This window comes from Hemibagrus wyckioides, linkage group LG11 (assembly GCF_019097595.1).
Source record: "Hemibagrus wyckioides isolate EC202008001 linkage group LG11, SWU_Hwy_1.0, whole genome shotgun sequence".
Lineage (NCBI taxonomy): Eukaryota > Metazoa > Chordata > Actinopteri > Siluriformes > Bagridae > Hemibagrus > Hemibagrus wyckioides.
Genome location: NC_080720.1, coordinates 8,883,534 through 8,900,765, shown reverse-complemented (window position 1 = coordinate 8,900,765; position 17,232 = coordinate 8,883,534). Strand labels below are relative to the sequence as shown.

Below are 17,232 nucleotides of genomic sequence, written 5' to 3'. Positions count from 1 at the left end.
ACAGGAGGCATCACATTTAACCTTAAATACATTGAGATGTCAATTGATGTTTATATATTCCTCATGTTTTAGTCACAAACTGACCTCTAGTCTGCTCTGATGGTGCAAAAAAAAAAAATCACTGACCACAAAATAATTATATAATTTAATATATTCTTTTTTGGCTGCGTTGTGTGTTGCTTGAGATCGAATAAATCAGTATCTCAGATGTCCCGGATGAGCAGATTTGGTCTGCCAAACACACAGAAAGTTCTGAATGATTTTAACTAGTCAGATAACAAACTGACCGTATAGTTAGTTACTAACAGATTAACTAACAATTACAGATTCAAAAGCAAGTCCATCTTTTCTGTATCATACAGAAAGACACACAAGTAACACTAACCAAACTGAGCAAAATATAACGCAAAGAAATGGCATAGTATTACTCTCTGCTATACGTACATCACTTCAAGGTTACACATATTGAGAACAAATCAAGAGGCTAGCCAGACTTGAATACCTTTCACGTACAATGAAAGAACACAAAACCACATCTTATGGGAAACATCAGCCAACGATTTGATGACTTTTTCCTCAAGGTTGCAAGAAGACGTGCTGTACTAGAAACTTTGTACACAGAGATAATAATCATATATCCATTCATTACTCTCATGCTATGTTCACACACACAGCAGCTCGCAGTGATAAAGCTACAGGAGATTCACTTTCACTGTGAGCTGGTGATTTCTGGTGACTTGTACAATGACCACTTGTAATTAAATGTGGGTATGTGGGTGTGTCCAGTGACGTGAGTTGAGGAAAGGTAATCTGATGCAAATATGGAATGATTTGGTGCAGTGATGCACACTATATGATGCATGACATGTGATGAATAATATGATGCATATATACACATGGGTGAATTTTAAATAGAAACTCTTTCCCTCCAGAAGGTTTCATTTCAGCAGGAAGTAACCATCATTTGGAATGCTTTTGGCTCCACCCACTGATAATTATTACTATGGCAAACAGTAGCAGGAACACCTACTGGCAATTAGAGACTTCTGTGAACCTAGCATGTCTGTATTAATGCACTTAACTAGCAAACTGTACATTATTGTGTTATTCTAGTAGCATTTTGTGACCTAGTTAGCTTCTGCGCGTGACATTTTTGGCATTTAAAAGCATTTTTAAAAAAAAGATTGAGCAACATTAGAAAGCCTAAAACAACTGATGAGTAGTGATGGGTAATAAGGTCACAGGTTGCCAGGTATGTGTTGACTGTAATGCTGCAAGGGGTTTAATAAGATCTGACTAAAAACACGGGTTTCACAGCCAACAGCCAAAAACAATCTTAAATCAGCTGCTATATAAAAATCTGGGGATATGTTTGTGTATTCACTTGACAATAAACGAGAAAATCCAAGTTGTTCCGCACTCTAATCCTGCACTCGGCGGGGTTTCCTGAGACTTCCCGCAGCTGTGCGACCCGTTTTGCTTACTTTGCTCAAACAGGCTCTAGCGGCCGGGTTTCCTGTCTCCTGTGTGATGGCGTTATGATGGCACACTTCAAGGAGCCCCATTCCTCTCTCAGCATGCGAGCCGAAAACACAATGTCATTCTCAGGACCTTGTCTTATATTGTGTTCTGCTTCAACACACTTGCTTGTGATCATCCTGGTTTCTGCCGACTTTCTTCGTTTACGGAGACATTTCACTGCTCCAGAATGAAGCCAGACTGGGCAGAAATGTCAGGAATGTGACTTTGACGAGGAAATTAATAAAAGCATATTGAGTCGGAGGCCATTAGGGTTAGGGGCAGGGTAAGAGGCCCCCGGGGCCCACAGCTGTGCAGCGACATACACAATATTACTCTCCTTGTGGAGGAGGCCAAATTCCTCCAACTAATTTTCTCTGTTAAAAAACCAACCACTGGTTAAACTACATGTGACAGGAGCATTTGCTGAAGTATTTTTACTGTTACGAAGCATCTGTTGCTTTTTGATTTATTATGACATTATCTAAAAACAGGGCTTGTGCTGTGGGAGTTTAATGAAATGGGTTATCCACAGAGGTAAGTACATTAGTCCAACATCAGGCTTAACTGTTACTTCAAATAAACAGTAATCAAAGTTAAAGTAGACCTGCAAAGGGAATACGTGATGGGACTGCGTTCTCTCACTACGCACTTTCATAATGATCATTGTTCAGTATCTGTTAAAAAAAAGAAATTTCTTTAGTTCTTTAATAAAGGAAGGAGAAGAGAAAGCTGTAAGGGAAATTAGACAAAAGCCAGAGAAAATCAACCTGAAATATCGCAACTGGACAAGATGTTATCTCTGCCCCGAGAAGTATATATACAGATATATCTTTTCTCCCATCTTTACAATACGCCATTCTTATTATCCATGACATCATCAAATTTTCCCTTCTCATAATTCTCTTCCCCCTCCTTTCTTCTCTTTGGCCCTCTCTCTCTCTCTCCAGTCTCTATCCAGACTTGCCTGGTCAGAGGCTGCCAAGGGAATTAGCTTTTTTCCTCTCCAGGCACATCTCTCCTCTGTCCCCCACCTCTTAATCTCCTTTGTTCAAACAACAGCTCTCTTATAACAACATACAAATGCTGCTGTCCAGAACAACGGATATTAGCGCTGAACTTCAGTTCCCTCTAACACATCTGAGGCCCAACCGTTTGGAGACACGCTATACAAAAAAAAAAGTATAGTCTGACATACGGGTAACTCCAGATGTATTGGCACACGCCAAGATAACAGGATAATAATTCATGCAGCATGACTGTTATAATCCTGCTTAGAGACACAGTGGACCAAACGTCTGTCCTGCAAAACCCAGGATTGGGGCTCCAGTCCATTGCAGTGCACCAGGAACACACACTGATTCAGACCCACCTAGGAGTCGCACCTAGTAAAAATTTAAGGGCATATTTTCGGGAAGTTGGTGAACCCACACGTAAATGAGAAGAACATGTGAGCATTAAACATGCAGCATAAAAAAGTATCATTTTCAGCATTATTTAGATTTTGTTTAATATATTTTCTGTGTATTAGCAAGAATTTGAATGTAATGGGATTTGTAGATTTTTGTTGTTTTGTTTGATAAGCAACCCAAATATGTTGGATATCACTTTAAATGCATGTCAGTAAAATATAACTTTTACCATGATGCACATTTTAAATTACATTATAATGTAAATTTTTAAACTACAAATGAGTATAATTTGCTCTTAGACTAGTGTCACAAGAAAAGAGTTGCAGGATGACCTGAAAGCAACTAGAACAGTAAATGAACTTCAGCACAATCAGCTCTGTTTCTACACCCTATACAAACCTCCCCTGCTAAAAAGAAGCACAGAGACACACATATACAAGCATTTAGACAAATCGGAAATCTTTTGGCACGATATACGCAGACCAGTCAATATACGCAAAACAAAAACAGCTCTTTGGCAATACCTCAGCTCATCATGTTTAGACAAAGAAAGGTTTTGTGTGTATGATCCCCCAAAACACCACACCCACAGTGAAGTACGGAGATGGAAGCATCATCATATGGGGCTGCTTCTCTGCAAACAGTACTGGAGCATTACACCTTATTGAAGGAAACATGAATGGAGCAAATGTACTGGGATATATTAAAGGAGAATTTAATCTCATCGGCCAAGAAAGTGAATCTGGGGAAGAAGACTGATACAGTGGAACCTCGGCATATGAATTTAATTTCTTCTGGAGGCGAGTTTTTAAGGCGAAAATTTGTATTGCGAAATGAATTTTCCCACAGGAAATAACGTAAATGCAGATAATCTGTTCCAGCCACCCAAAAATATTACTAATATTCCCAATACGAAGCGTATATAAACTGTAAGGCTGCTTACAAAGAACTGACCCAAGCCAAGCATTCCATGTCAAGGGTCCTCACAGGAAGTCGTGCCACCAAGCTTGGGCTAAAAATGGAACAGACCACCCACACCACCAATCTGTCAATAAAAACGCACAAAAATTAACGTAGCTTTTGAACGCATGCCAAAGTGCATGCCAAAGCCATGCTTTTGTTGGTATCATGGGCTGACTGACAGAAAAATCGTAAAATTCGTAAACTCGCTTTGGTTGGCTTCGCTTGGCTTTCCACTGACGCAAACAAGTTTTGAATGGCTCCCGGGCGTATGCACAACTTAGCCGGAGTTCGGTTCATTTCGTTTCGTTTGTATGCCAAAAATGCTTTGTATGCCAATGCAAATTTCTTGCAAAATTTCAATTCTTAAGGCGAAAATACGTAATGGAGGGCTTTCTTTTTGTCGAGGTTCCACTATATTTCACCAAGACAACTACCACAGACATTCAGCCCAAATAACTCCATCCTGGTTTAGAATAGAGAAGGTGAAGATGCTTGCATGGCCTAGCTAATCTCCTAACTTTAATCTTATGGACATTTATGGATGATTTTGAAATTAAGACACCATCAAGTCTATACCCCCTGTTAAGATGGCAGTTTTTTTGAGATGTAGAAACATTAAACCGAGATAAATCATGCCAGAACTTTTTCCACCTTCGGTGTGAAATTACAACTTGGGCGAAAAACAATCTAAAACACTTTAGGGAAAAATAATAAAGTTACAATAACCTGATTGTGTAAGTGTGCACACTTTTTTACTAATACTTTGTTGAAGCACCTTCTGATTTGATTCCACCACTCAGTGTTTTTGGGTAAGAATCTGTCAACATGGCTATCATGTTGACTCGACATTTGACTTGGCAATGTTTTACTACTCTTTATTGCAAACACATTCCAGATCCATCAGATTGTGCTTCAGGTCACTCCACAGATTCAGGTCTGGGCTCTGGCTCTCTCATTCATAAACATTGATCTTCTTTTGGTTAAGCTGTTCCTTTGTTGATTTGGATGTATGCCTTGGGTTACTGTTGTACTGAAAATTCTTGTACTCTTCAGCTTAACATCAGATACCCGTAGATTAAGCAGTAACTGACGGGCATTTGAAGCTATTCGTGATTCCCTTCACCTAAAAGCCCCAGTTCTGTCTGTTCTTTTAGTGATGTGCTTTTTTTTGCATCAAAGATCATTTTTGGAATAATTAAAGCTTTTGAAATTAGTCTCATCACACCATACAACATTTTGACATGTTTCAGGGTGATTTATTTGAGCTTGGGTGTTTTTTTTGTGTGAGAAAGGCCCAGAATATGGGACATTCAGAAAATAATCAGCTTTTGTCAGATATTCCTGCAACTCCTTTAATATCGCAACCAGGTTATTGTAACTTTTAAAAATTTGCTCCCCCCCAAAAAAAGTATTCTGATTGTTTTCACTTTATTTGTATACACTGTAATTTCACCTTGAGGGTGGAAATACTTCAGAAATTATTTATCTTAGAAAGTTTTCTCTTTAAAAACCTGCCATTATAACACAAGTGTGTAGGCTTTTTATATCAGGTGTTCATACAAAGTCAAAAGACGTAATGTGGGTGAATTTAAGCTGAATATATGCCCTGGAAGTGTATTAAATTACAAAAACACAAGTGTCTTAAGCTCTAATTCACTAGTATACTATGATATATACCATTTTCTTTAAACACATTGCCCACTACTACAACAAAAATTGTGGTAAATTAATGCATGACATTAACAAGAATTTTCACGCCAAAAATCACGGCTAACAAGAAGTGATGGAACGGTGTTAAATATCACAACATATAACTAATAATTCCTGAAATTGCCGAGGTTTCAATTTAAATTACTTTCCCATACCCGCCTTTATAGTCTCTTTGTCCAAATAAAATGCATGTAGCAACTAGACACCACTCAGTGTAAAGCTTTATGCTTCCCTGATGGTCTGCGGCTGAACCTTATGTTCAGAGGATAAAGCAGCTATTAAAGTTAATGGGTCTTTAGGATTATATAGTTTGGAATACTGCAGTACTTAAGGTGTGCTGTTTGCTTTAAAACCTATAGATTGTACATGAATAGCTGGATACAGTAAACAGAGATCTCTTCAAGTCAATGCTTCTCCAGGGCACATTTCTGCTCATGTTTCTGCTGTGTTCAGAGCTGTCCTGCTAATTCAGCATCAAGTGTGACGGGTATTGGCACGCATGTTCTGTCTGAGTAAAGAGCAGGCAACCTGCAGGTGTTGGTCATGAGATATTTGGACAGCTGTGTACACTGTTATGGAGTTCTGGATGTTAAAAACAGCAGCAAATATGTATTTGAGTGGTGAAACTTTCATAGATCAGTCTCTTGCACTGTTCTGGGAATAAACAGCAGGAGTCTACCAGGTAAAAACACTGGGCTTTTAGATTTTAAGTAAGAAATTTTTCTGAGAGTTTACATGCAGATAGCAATGTAAGAAATTCTGTCTGAAAAGGTTACACTCATTAATCTTAAACATTAAACACAGAAATGCTGCAGATTGCTCAACCACGCTTTCACGTTAGGCTTCCTTGGCTCTTCTCACATATTCAGGGTTGCCAGGTAAGGTGGGATCGCCTGCATTTGGACTATTTTAATAGTCCTGAGCCAAACAAAAGTCAACTGGCTGTTACTTGTGCACATTTCAGACTTATTTCACAACAGCACTTTGGATTTAAAAAAGAAAAGCTGATACAGCAACCCTGAACCTGCTGCAAAAAAGTCGAGAGGCAATTATTCATCCTCTTCATGATCTTCACCACACATGTGAATCATTTCTTCACACTGCATCTGTTTCAACATTGACTCATTAATCTTCAGTAACCACTTGGTCAGGGTTGCAGTGGATCCAGATCCTATCCTGTGAACGTTGGATGCAACCATCACATTCGGACTCGACTATCCACCAACTGCTATGTTCTTGGAAGGTTGGAGTAAACCAGAGACCCCAGACACTTAAAAAAAAGAAGTTCCTTGGTGTTCTATATACAACTCTGCGGTTTTGTACTTGGCCTATAGAATCTTTTCCCCAAAAAATGTTCTGTGTAGAATCACTGGAGAGCAACGAACCTTTTATATTAGTCATATAATTTAAATATATGCATTAAAATATGATTTAAATGTGTCAGGTCATTCATTTTTGGAATTTGATCTCTATGTAGCTCATAGAAATGTAGCTTCAATTTGTGAAAAAATTAAAATGGAAATCACAGAAACACTTTAATAAGAGAAAGGAGATTTGCTGTTATCAATATTATATACAATTTTTTTAGAACATGATGTATTAAATAAATGTATTTATTTTATTTTTTGCATCTTAATTTGAAAATAATAATAATAATAATAATAATAATAATAATAATAATAATAATTCCCTGAACCATACTAAAGTACCCTAAAGACCCTAACCCTAAAGAAACCCTGAATCATTCTAAAAAAACATCTAACTTGGATTTTCACAGAGCTCTTATCAATGGACCCTGGAAATGATTCTACACAATGACCAATTCAGGGTTCTGTACATGAGGCAAGTGATATAACTATTCCAGGTTCTACAGAGAACCTTTCCTTTTGAGAATGCAAGCATGGGGAGAACTTCCATGAAAACTCTGAGGTAAAACCCTGAGCTCAGCATCAAACGGCAGAGCTGTGAAGCAGTAACACTTCGCTATCAATTTTCCCAACATTACTCATGGACTCTTTATGTCCTTGTTCTGTTCTGAGTTTGATTTCAGTTTTGAGAGCGAGAACATTTTGTAGATCACTACCAGAACATTTCCTTGACAGTCCCGCACCTTAGTGATGGTAGATAAAAGTTCAAAACTTGGATGGGGAAAAGAAATCTGATGTAAGTGACCTTAAGAAAAAGCCTTGAGATTCTTTTAGGCTGCCAGGTTTCCAGAGCAATTAAGCTAACAGAGTGGTTTAGAGAGCACATTTCCTTCGTTTAATTGAACAGAACTGACTCTAGTTTAAAAAATAAGGAAAAGTGGAGGGCATCAAAAGGATTTAAAGTGACTAACAGGAATAAAACGGCGAATCAGTGACCTGTATGGATTCATTTTTCATTTTCCTCTGCAAGGTTTACACAGTGCTAAGAAATGGTCCAGATTTTGATTATAAAGAAATGGAAAATCCCAAACCACACACACACACACACACACACACCACGAATCAAGGTGATGTCAGACATACAATATGTCTCCTTCAAATTTTAGCCTCCTAGCTGTCATGCTGCAGGTATGAATGCTGTCATCTTCAGAGATCAAAACAGAGCTCAGTCTGTAGACAAAACATCCTGCGATCTGTGTCCCTCAGGCCCACACCGATGGGCGGGGGCACAATCCAAACAAATACAGAACGGCAGACATACTCACCTTTCTGTGCTTCACTGGAAACATTCCAGCTGGAGGCAGTCACCACGTTCGGCTCGGAGGGAGCGTCAGCTCCTGTGTAGAGAAAAAAAAAGAGAAGAAGCAATTTCTAATCATTATTTGGGAGTTGTACCGGCCTAAACACAACTGCTCGTGGTCCACACATGCATTTTCTCAGAACTTTCAGTGAAAAGCAGGTCTTTATCAGCACTCCATTCATGTCCCTTAGAGCATGTATAAAACAGCCTCTAATACAAGATGATTACAGACTTGTTACTGTACAGAAGAGATTTCATTACAGTGTAACGACACAATATCAGCAAGCGCTGACAGGTCTGGAATTAGTGATGCTACGCTTACAAAGGGTTCTTTTCACTCGTAGCAGGGAAACTTTCATCACTTCGGCCGCTGAAGACAATAAACAATGAGTGGGTCTTTGTTGGACGAAGAGAGCCGGAGCTGTACAGAACAGAGAGGTGCACGCTGGAGTGGAATTCATGCCGCTAGCACGTGTCTGTTCTCTGTCAGTCATCAAAATACATGCATTGAAGCTCTGGTGCCTAATCTGGAGCTGTATGTCACTTTCCCAGTGGACAAAAAAAAGGTTCTCAGCCAGCGGTACTGGCTCCTTTCCAGCACAAAAATGTTGTAATGGGTGCTATTGTCATGACATTAAGATATTTACACAACACTTTTTTTCCTGGAAGCTTGGTCACATGACTGCTACATCGTAGAAATGATCGTTGTCATAACATGTTTTCATGCTAGCAAAAAACAATTAGCATGTGATGTGTACTACTGTTTGCATGTTTCATGACATATTAAAGTCCAAAGACTCTGATTACTGACAGAATATTTTCTAACATCACAGAAAATACAGCTAACAAAACACAAGTTCAGTTGAGCAGGCTTAGCAAAAAGAATTAGCATGTGATTTAATCTGTAATGCTATAAAACATTAAGCTAGCTATCGTGACAAGGAAAACAAATTGTTTTATGAGAAAGAATCAGAAACTGGTATTTTTTTTGGTGGCAGATAAATATTTTATGGCCATTTTGATGAAGTATGTTTCATAAAATGTGTTATAAAACATGAGTACACTATAGAGCACACATTAGCATGAGGTATAAGTGGTTAAGCTAGTAAACATTACGATGGCTATCATTGATATTACTGGACATTTTATTGCACGCTGCTCTCCCACGACATCGTGTGACTGGGACTTTAAGAAAAGTGCTAACATTATTTACAAGAATGTTATTAAATGGTTGAAGAACAAAAGAAACACGAAACTACACCACAGATGCTAATGTTAGGGTTAATATTGTGCATTGCTTGAGAATTATTGTTGTCTTAATCATGTAATCTTTAACATTGTCTATGATGATATTCATATGTTATGTACAGATGCTGAATGATTTCACTAGAATAGGGTGGCAAAATCTTGTAAAACCACCCACTGTTATTATTCCAGAGGAAATTCCCACTTATAATTATGTCATGGAAATGTGGAACTGTTTTTTTAAAAGCTGGATCACTGAACGCGCTTAAATAAGGGGGGTGTTAGTGAAAGTTATACCAGTGCCATGCAAATGGTGAAGTGAACTCACCCCCGGTACCTACAGCAGGGTTGTGTGTGTGTGTGTGTGTGTGTGTGTGTGTGGGTGGGTTGGTGGGTGTGGTTCTTATGTAAACTGGTGTAGTGCTAATGGTTCTCTGTCTCTCCTCTCCCTATCTCTCTCTCTCTCTCTCTGCCTCCTTCTCTATCCACCCCCACTTCATCTATATTTCTCTCAGCTCCTTCTTTCTCTATACATCTTTCTCTCCTCTCTCACTCTCTCTCTCCATCTATCTTTCTCTCCTCTCCCTCTTTCTCTATCTATCTTTCTCTCCTCTCCCTCCCTCCCTCTCTCTCTACCCCCCTCTTCACACACACACACACACACAAACACACACAGTCCAGTATGCCAAATAAATTGACTTTGTACTGACAGAACCAGAGCAGATCCTAAGGGTAAAGCGAGTTTCCTCCTCCTCCTTCTCCTCCTCCCTCAAACATTATCTCATCAAAATCTTAAACGAAGTAGACAGCCCATAGCAAGAGCACACACCTCGCTCAAAATCAGACCGACACAAATGACCTGGTCTTGTCTGACCTGACCATAGTCATTATGAACACGTGTACTGTACAGAAATGACAGGACACACACCGTGAACACACACTTTTAATTCTCACGTATGTTGAAATAATAATAATACATAGAAAATACATAGCAATCACCTCTTTTTCCCCTCTTGCCCTTATATAATTACACATATTATGGTGTTGATGGTCAGTTCTACAGATTTGGCACGCACACATCTGCTGAATTTCCAGAGCATATGTGCAAAGGTAATGCAATAGCCACGAATTTAATGCAACAGAAACCCTATTTAAATATTATTAAGGTTGCGGAAAGGAAATCCCTGCCAAATTTAACTGATAAAACACGGTTATGGATTTTTTGTAAAAGTTTTTTTTTTTTTTTTAAAGAAAAGCCATTCACTAAAATAAAAATAACTATAACCGATCCTTCTTTCTAATCCTGTCAAACTGCACTGTACTTTTAGGGTAACAGAGGTACATGCCAATAAGTCTGCACATTTATCTGGCTTTGATTAAGGTCAGAGAACAAGAGGGCTTTTTAAATAAATAAATAAATAAATAAATAAATAAATAAATAAATAAATAAAATAGTTTTTAGAATTAAACTGACAATGCAAACTTTTTAATTTCTCAATAAATATGTACTTCTACCTTTGGGTATAAGATGATATAAAATAAAAGGAAATTATGGCATAAAATACTTATACATATTAATAATCTGATTATCCATATGAGTTTCACATTTTCAGCTTAGAGAAATGCACACACACACACACACAGAATGAATGATAACACTCATTGTATAAAATCTGAAAGCATTTAAACAGTCTCCACCTAATTCAAGAGCCACAGTCTTACTGCATTAAACAACACCTAGGGTTTGTGTTACAAAATCTAAGCTCCTAGAACTTAGTCCACTCATCTGGCTTTGATATTACTGCCAAAAAAAAAGAAATCCTAACAAAATATGCCACAAAGATGAATTTGCACTTTTGCTGTGATTTATTTGGATAGTAATATGATTTAGAATTTCGGTTTTGCACTTCAGATTGTTTTTTTCCTCCCCGTAAACATTCAGGAGTGAACAGAAAATAAGAATGGAAAAGGAAATGTGGTGTATGGAGCAAAAAGTGGTTACGACAGAGTGATATGGCTTGACATGAAGCACATCCTCTTCTTCTTACACCATGTGAATTAAACAACTCTAGATAGTTCTACTGATCAAAAAATGCTATGTTGTACACTTTATCCATTTACAGTTACTCTTCATTATGCAGAATGTCCATGAGACAATTATATACATTATACCAGCAGTTACTCCCTCAGTCGGCTCTCTTTTTCTCTTTCTCTTGAACTTCCTGAACTTAAAACAGCTTGCTAAATGCGACTCTGACTGCTTAAAGGCCCTGACACTGCAGACTCCGCCCAAAATGCTAATAAATATTTTCACATAGAAAACTTCGTCATATCACCCTTGTGCTAGCTTAGTGATTAAAATGTTAGTCTACTAATCAGAAGGTTGTGAGTTTGAATCCCTGGACCACTAAGCTGTCATTGCTGGGCCCTTAAGCAAGGCCCTTAACCTTCAATTGCTCAGTTGTAAAGAAAAAAAGGGATAAAATGCAAGTTACTCTGGATAAGGGTGTTGCTGTAAATGTAAATGTAGGAGAAATTTGTTCAGAAAACACTTAAGAAAGTCATTTTGTGGGATGTGGTAACTTAGTGATTAAGGTGTTGGACTACTGATCAGACAGTTGTGAGCTCAAATCCCAAGTCCACCAAGCTGCCACTGCTGGGCCCCTGAACAAGGCCCTTTAAATTGTAAGTCGCTCTTGATAAGGGCGTCTGATAAAATGGCAGAAATATAAATACCAAGAACGATACGCTGTATAAGTTGTTACTATGGAAATAGCAACATACTAGAATGAGTTAATTCATTAATATAAATTGTGTTGAAGATGGAAATACAACTCCGATAAAAATTAATAAACAACTTATTTATTTATTAACAACAACTTAAGTTATTAATAACATTAACACATGAATAATTTCCTCGTTTTTCCTTTTAGATACAGTACACAGAGTAACTGTTTGTCATATGCAGGACTCACAGTTTAGACAACTGTGTATACACACGCGGGGTATGTGGTAGTGCTAATTAGGTGTTAATCTGCTATTAAAAACTGTGTTTGTGATGATCTAATGCTACATCTGTTACAGCATGAAAAGAACTGTCTTTTTTCCATGTTAACACATTTGACACTTGGTTTAAAATTCTGTCAAACAGCATTATCATGTCGTGTTGTGAGAGTGAAATTAAAAACCATTTCACCTCATTTGTCTGGGTAAATATAAATGCACCCAGAGCCGGTTGTGTAAAGTGTGTAGATTCGCAAGGGGTGAGTATTCGAGGCACGGCGCAGAACGAAGGCAGAAGTGGCACTGTGTTAATTGGGTGCTAATTTACCGTTAAACTTGGCTGCTTTTACAGGCTTGTAATGAGCTGCTACTATATACCCACACCTGTTAATGGCAGTGATTATGCTGAAGTGTGACACACACACACACACACACACTTCACTGCAGAACTGGCTTGCAGCTGTGTGAGGAACAGGTGGTATAAAGCTCTCTAAAGCCACTGAGCTATAACTGTACACAAAGATCATTAATGTAGTGAGTGTCCTATCACATTTCATTACTTTCTGCCAAACAATTACACAGCACACTTTGCTTAGAACTACGTCTGTAATCCTTCCTTAATCTTTCTCAGTGGTCAGAAACTGTTGGTCAGGAACTGTTGGTCAGGAACTGTTTAACACCCTTTTTTGCTTGTTTTCTCCAGCTTTCTTTCTTTCTGTCTGTCTATCTAGCACATTATACTGCTAAATTTTAGTTTAACAAACCGGCTGTTCTATCTATCTATCTATCTATCTATCTATCTATCTATCTATCTATCTATCTATCTATCTATCTATCTATCTATCCGTCCATCCGTCACTGCTAGATCACTGGATCATCACAAAACAGCAGGTCTTGTGAGGTGTTCCTGTTATGCCGTGGTTAGTTCCTGCCAAAAGTGGTCCAAGGAAGGACGCTCGGTGAACCAGCGACAGGGTCAAGGCTCACTGATGCACACAGGGAGTGAAGGCTAACCTGTCTAAGCCGATCCCACAGAAGAGCTACTAAAGCACAAACTGATGAAAAAGTTCATGCTGGCTCTGACAGAAAGGTGTCTGCATAGATGCAGGCCATTTTGAGATACATGCAAAAGAGAACCATAATTCAGTTTAGGGAAGTCTGTAATGTGCAATACTATAGTAGAGAAAGGCAAAATGAGAGCATGTCAAGGGTATTCCCAGGTCACCACATACTGGGTTACAAATTGTCTATTGTGACGAGTTTAATTGCTGTGATCTGATACTTTTTATGAATAAACAGATGCCAGATATCCCACAACAATTAAACTAGCTGCCTTATAAGAGCTGGCATGGAAAAGTTGAGCAATCAGGGATGGTGGGAAGGAGAGAGAGAGACAGAGAGAGAGAGTGAGTAAGAGAGAGTTAGAGAGATTGAGGGTTTGACTCAAATACTAGGTTATACGGGTCAATGCGATATCCACAGATGAAAAGAGTTTTAGCCCAATTAGGCCACATCTGCTATTTAATCAGCTATTAGAAAATCAAGAAATCTCTGGATAATTGCAGGGCAATTTTGTGATTAAAATCTAATGTTTGATGCCCGTTTGTGAACAATGGCATAAATATCACAAAGTCAAACTCTTTCCCGAACCTGCACACAGCTGTTTGGGTGCAATCTACTGAAACCACTGAAACTCGATCACCACATCCATCCACATGTCCCAACCCGAACGTGACATCATAGTTAAGTCCAAAAGGTGAATATTTATCTATAAAAACAGACATCCAGGAAGATATTTATGGTAGTCGTAACTCATTGGTTAAGAAGGCAGACAAGCTGCACACCCCTGAATGAGGCTCTTAACCCTGAGATAAATGTTAGTCACTCTGGATAAGGGCACCTGCAAAATGGCCTAAACGTAATTAAAAATAATGAATGCCCTTCCAACATATTTACACTTTGTTACTCTTCTAAGATTCTGTACATGTTCTTCTGGGTTCTTCCAAGACCTCCCAAAAACATGGAAGTAGGAGGATGCCAAAGTGTGCATGTGCACGGTGAGTTTCCTGAACATGTGTGTATGCACGGTGTCCTATAACATCCCATCCAGGCTGTATTCCCACCACACAACCAGTATTTCTGGGATATGCTCCGGATCCACCACAACCCTGACTAGGATAAAACGATTACCGAAAGTGAGTGAATTGCGGGTGTACCCTGTGACAGCACTCTAAAACAACAGGGGGAAAAAAAAGCTTTAAAAAGAACTTTAAAAAAGAGCCAAAACAAAACCAAAAAAGTTTTGTCATGACTGTCTGATTCCAAACCTCCTCTGAAGAAGGCAGTGTATAACACCAGAAATGTCAAAAATAATTGGGGATGGGAACAGAGGAAATTATGACTGCTCTGAAGTTTTTTTTTTTCTTTTAAACCAAAGCAAACAAATATGAGTTATACAATTTCTGCTAGTAAGTACTCATTGTCTTCCAGTTCGTTATGAAAAACAGCATTAAATCCGTCTTGAGAAGAGATGATGCATTTCTCCTTTCAGCTCGATTTTGTTCTCAGAATCACATGGACTTACATTAAAGCACATCACTCCCCGGATTTAATGGAAACAAACTGTAAAATCCCACTTTTAGAGCACAGGGCACGAACTTGGGGCGGCGCCACAGATCTGGTTTAGTGTGCATGTGGGTAAAACAAATAAAACCACATTTTCAATCCGAGTATACAGTCATGACTAATATGATCGCATGATTTGTTTCCTAACTCAGAAATGATAGTTCTTCGTGTGGTTCTTATTATTGATATAAGTCCTATAAAACTATAACAACTTGGCTCTTTCTTCTGCTATAATATTTGTGGGAGAATGCAATAAATTGCAGTGTATTATGAACATAAAATTGAACTGCGCGCTGCCTTAAGATATTTCCATCAACAATAGAGAAAGGATAGTTCTAAGACCATTGATCCAGACAGAAGGTCTCCAAATACCACCAATTCATCTTCCAGTGGACTGATTAGACTGCAGCGTCTCAGGTTTACCTCACAGTCTGAGTGGATTCTATACTTTTAGTGAGGATGTTTAAGGAAACAACACAAGATATCTAGAAGAAAACATGCCTTCATAAGGCAACATTCAACAGGCCCATGGTTAAAGGCAGAATCCAGTGTTTGAACCCGAAAAGAAAAAATACACAGCGATGCAGATACAAATATTTCAGTTCAATCCAATTTATTTGTAAAGCACTTTTAACAATGGACATTGTCTCAAAGCACCTTTACAGAAGTACAGAAACAGGGAAAAAAAATGGCAAAGTTTAAAGTTACTATTTTATCCCCAATGAGCAAGCCTGAGGCGACTGTGGCAAAGAAATACTCCCTGAGATGATATGAGGAAGAAACCTTGAGGGGAACCCATCCTCATTTGGGTGACACTGCACAGTAAATAATAATAATAATAATAATAATAATAATAATAATAATAATAATATTGATAATTAACCTAACAGTAAATTAGGAGGAATCAACACACGCTATAATTGTGAACAATGGAGGGAATAATGCTGCTAGTAAACTCATTTGTTTGGAGACAAGCTCAAATCTCAACTTAAACACTGAAGGTTTGTGTTGGCTCTCCTGCTTCTATGCTCCCAGAGAAAACAACATAGAAAAAAAGAGGAATGGAAATGAATCATGTATCTCACCTTCTCAAGGGAAATGTGAGAACATTGAAAATAATGGCTGTTTGCTGTGGATAGAAGAAGGGGCTCATCTAAGCTAACACATGTCATACAATAGGAAAAGCAACAGTGGGGAAGTCAGAAAGTGCAGCATGGGCAGTGGAAGTCAATCCTCCTTCCAAATCCTCCACCGTCCTCCGTCCTGTCTCAGGAAGCTGGCAGTAACAGGATAAGTCTGTCCAGGCTCCAGGGAAATGGGTTGGGTTGGCTTGTCTAGGCCGGGTGGAGACAGCTTTGAGACTGGGCAATGAACCCGGACGAGTTCTTTGGACGTGGAGAGTGTACTGTGTGGATCTCTGCTATTAGCACAACAAACGAATGAGCAGAAGAAAGGCTCCAGGGCAGCTGCAGGCTAGTCTGCTCTGTTAGCCAGCTTAACACGGACAGCAGCCAGGCCCACTGCTGGCTTCTCCTCTTGGGAGTTAATACTAATGAGGCGGAGCTAGCCTGAGGGTGTTTGAGTCTTTTGGCGCATTGCTCATAGCATTAGCAGCAAGTGGGTTTGCTCTGCTCCTGTTAGATGCTCTCAGTAAGTGGTTGGATAACATGCTGTCAAACCCCCAACCCGACCCAACCCCCATACCCTCTTCTTTGGTTTTTTAAGTACAACAAAGCAGAAACAAGTTTTGTTCTGACCCTCTTTGGTCTCCAGCAAGAGAGGGCGTGCTACGGAAGTTGAGGATTTTTCAACTAAAAGGAATCCGGAGCTGAATATGAAATATGAGATATGAGGATATGAAAAAGGATATGAGGATATCAAATTCCCGAAAGGAAATGAAAACTTTTGATCTTTTATCATTTGATTTTTATTATTAAAAATTTTAACCTATGCTATTTGACCATTGTTACTTGTGATGTTGCTTTGCGATGAAGCAACATCTGTAAAACCTAACAAACTATATCAAGCT

The 17,232-nt window shown here is 38.7% G+C and overlaps 1 protein-coding gene across 1 annotated transcript in view; it reads right to left on the bottom strand.

Annotated features, from left to right (window-relative positions):
• ror1 (receptor tyrosine kinase-like orphan receptor 1) overlaps positions 1-17,232 on the bottom strand; it is a 125,288-nt gene that overhangs the window by 24,975 nt on the left and 83,081 nt on the right. Inside the window, exon 2 of the mRNA XM_058403750.1 lies at positions 8,296-8,367. Within this exon, the coding sequence (XP_058259733.1) occupies positions 8,296-8,367 (72 nt within the window). The remainder of the gene's footprint in view (positions 1-8,295; positions 8,368-17,232) is intronic.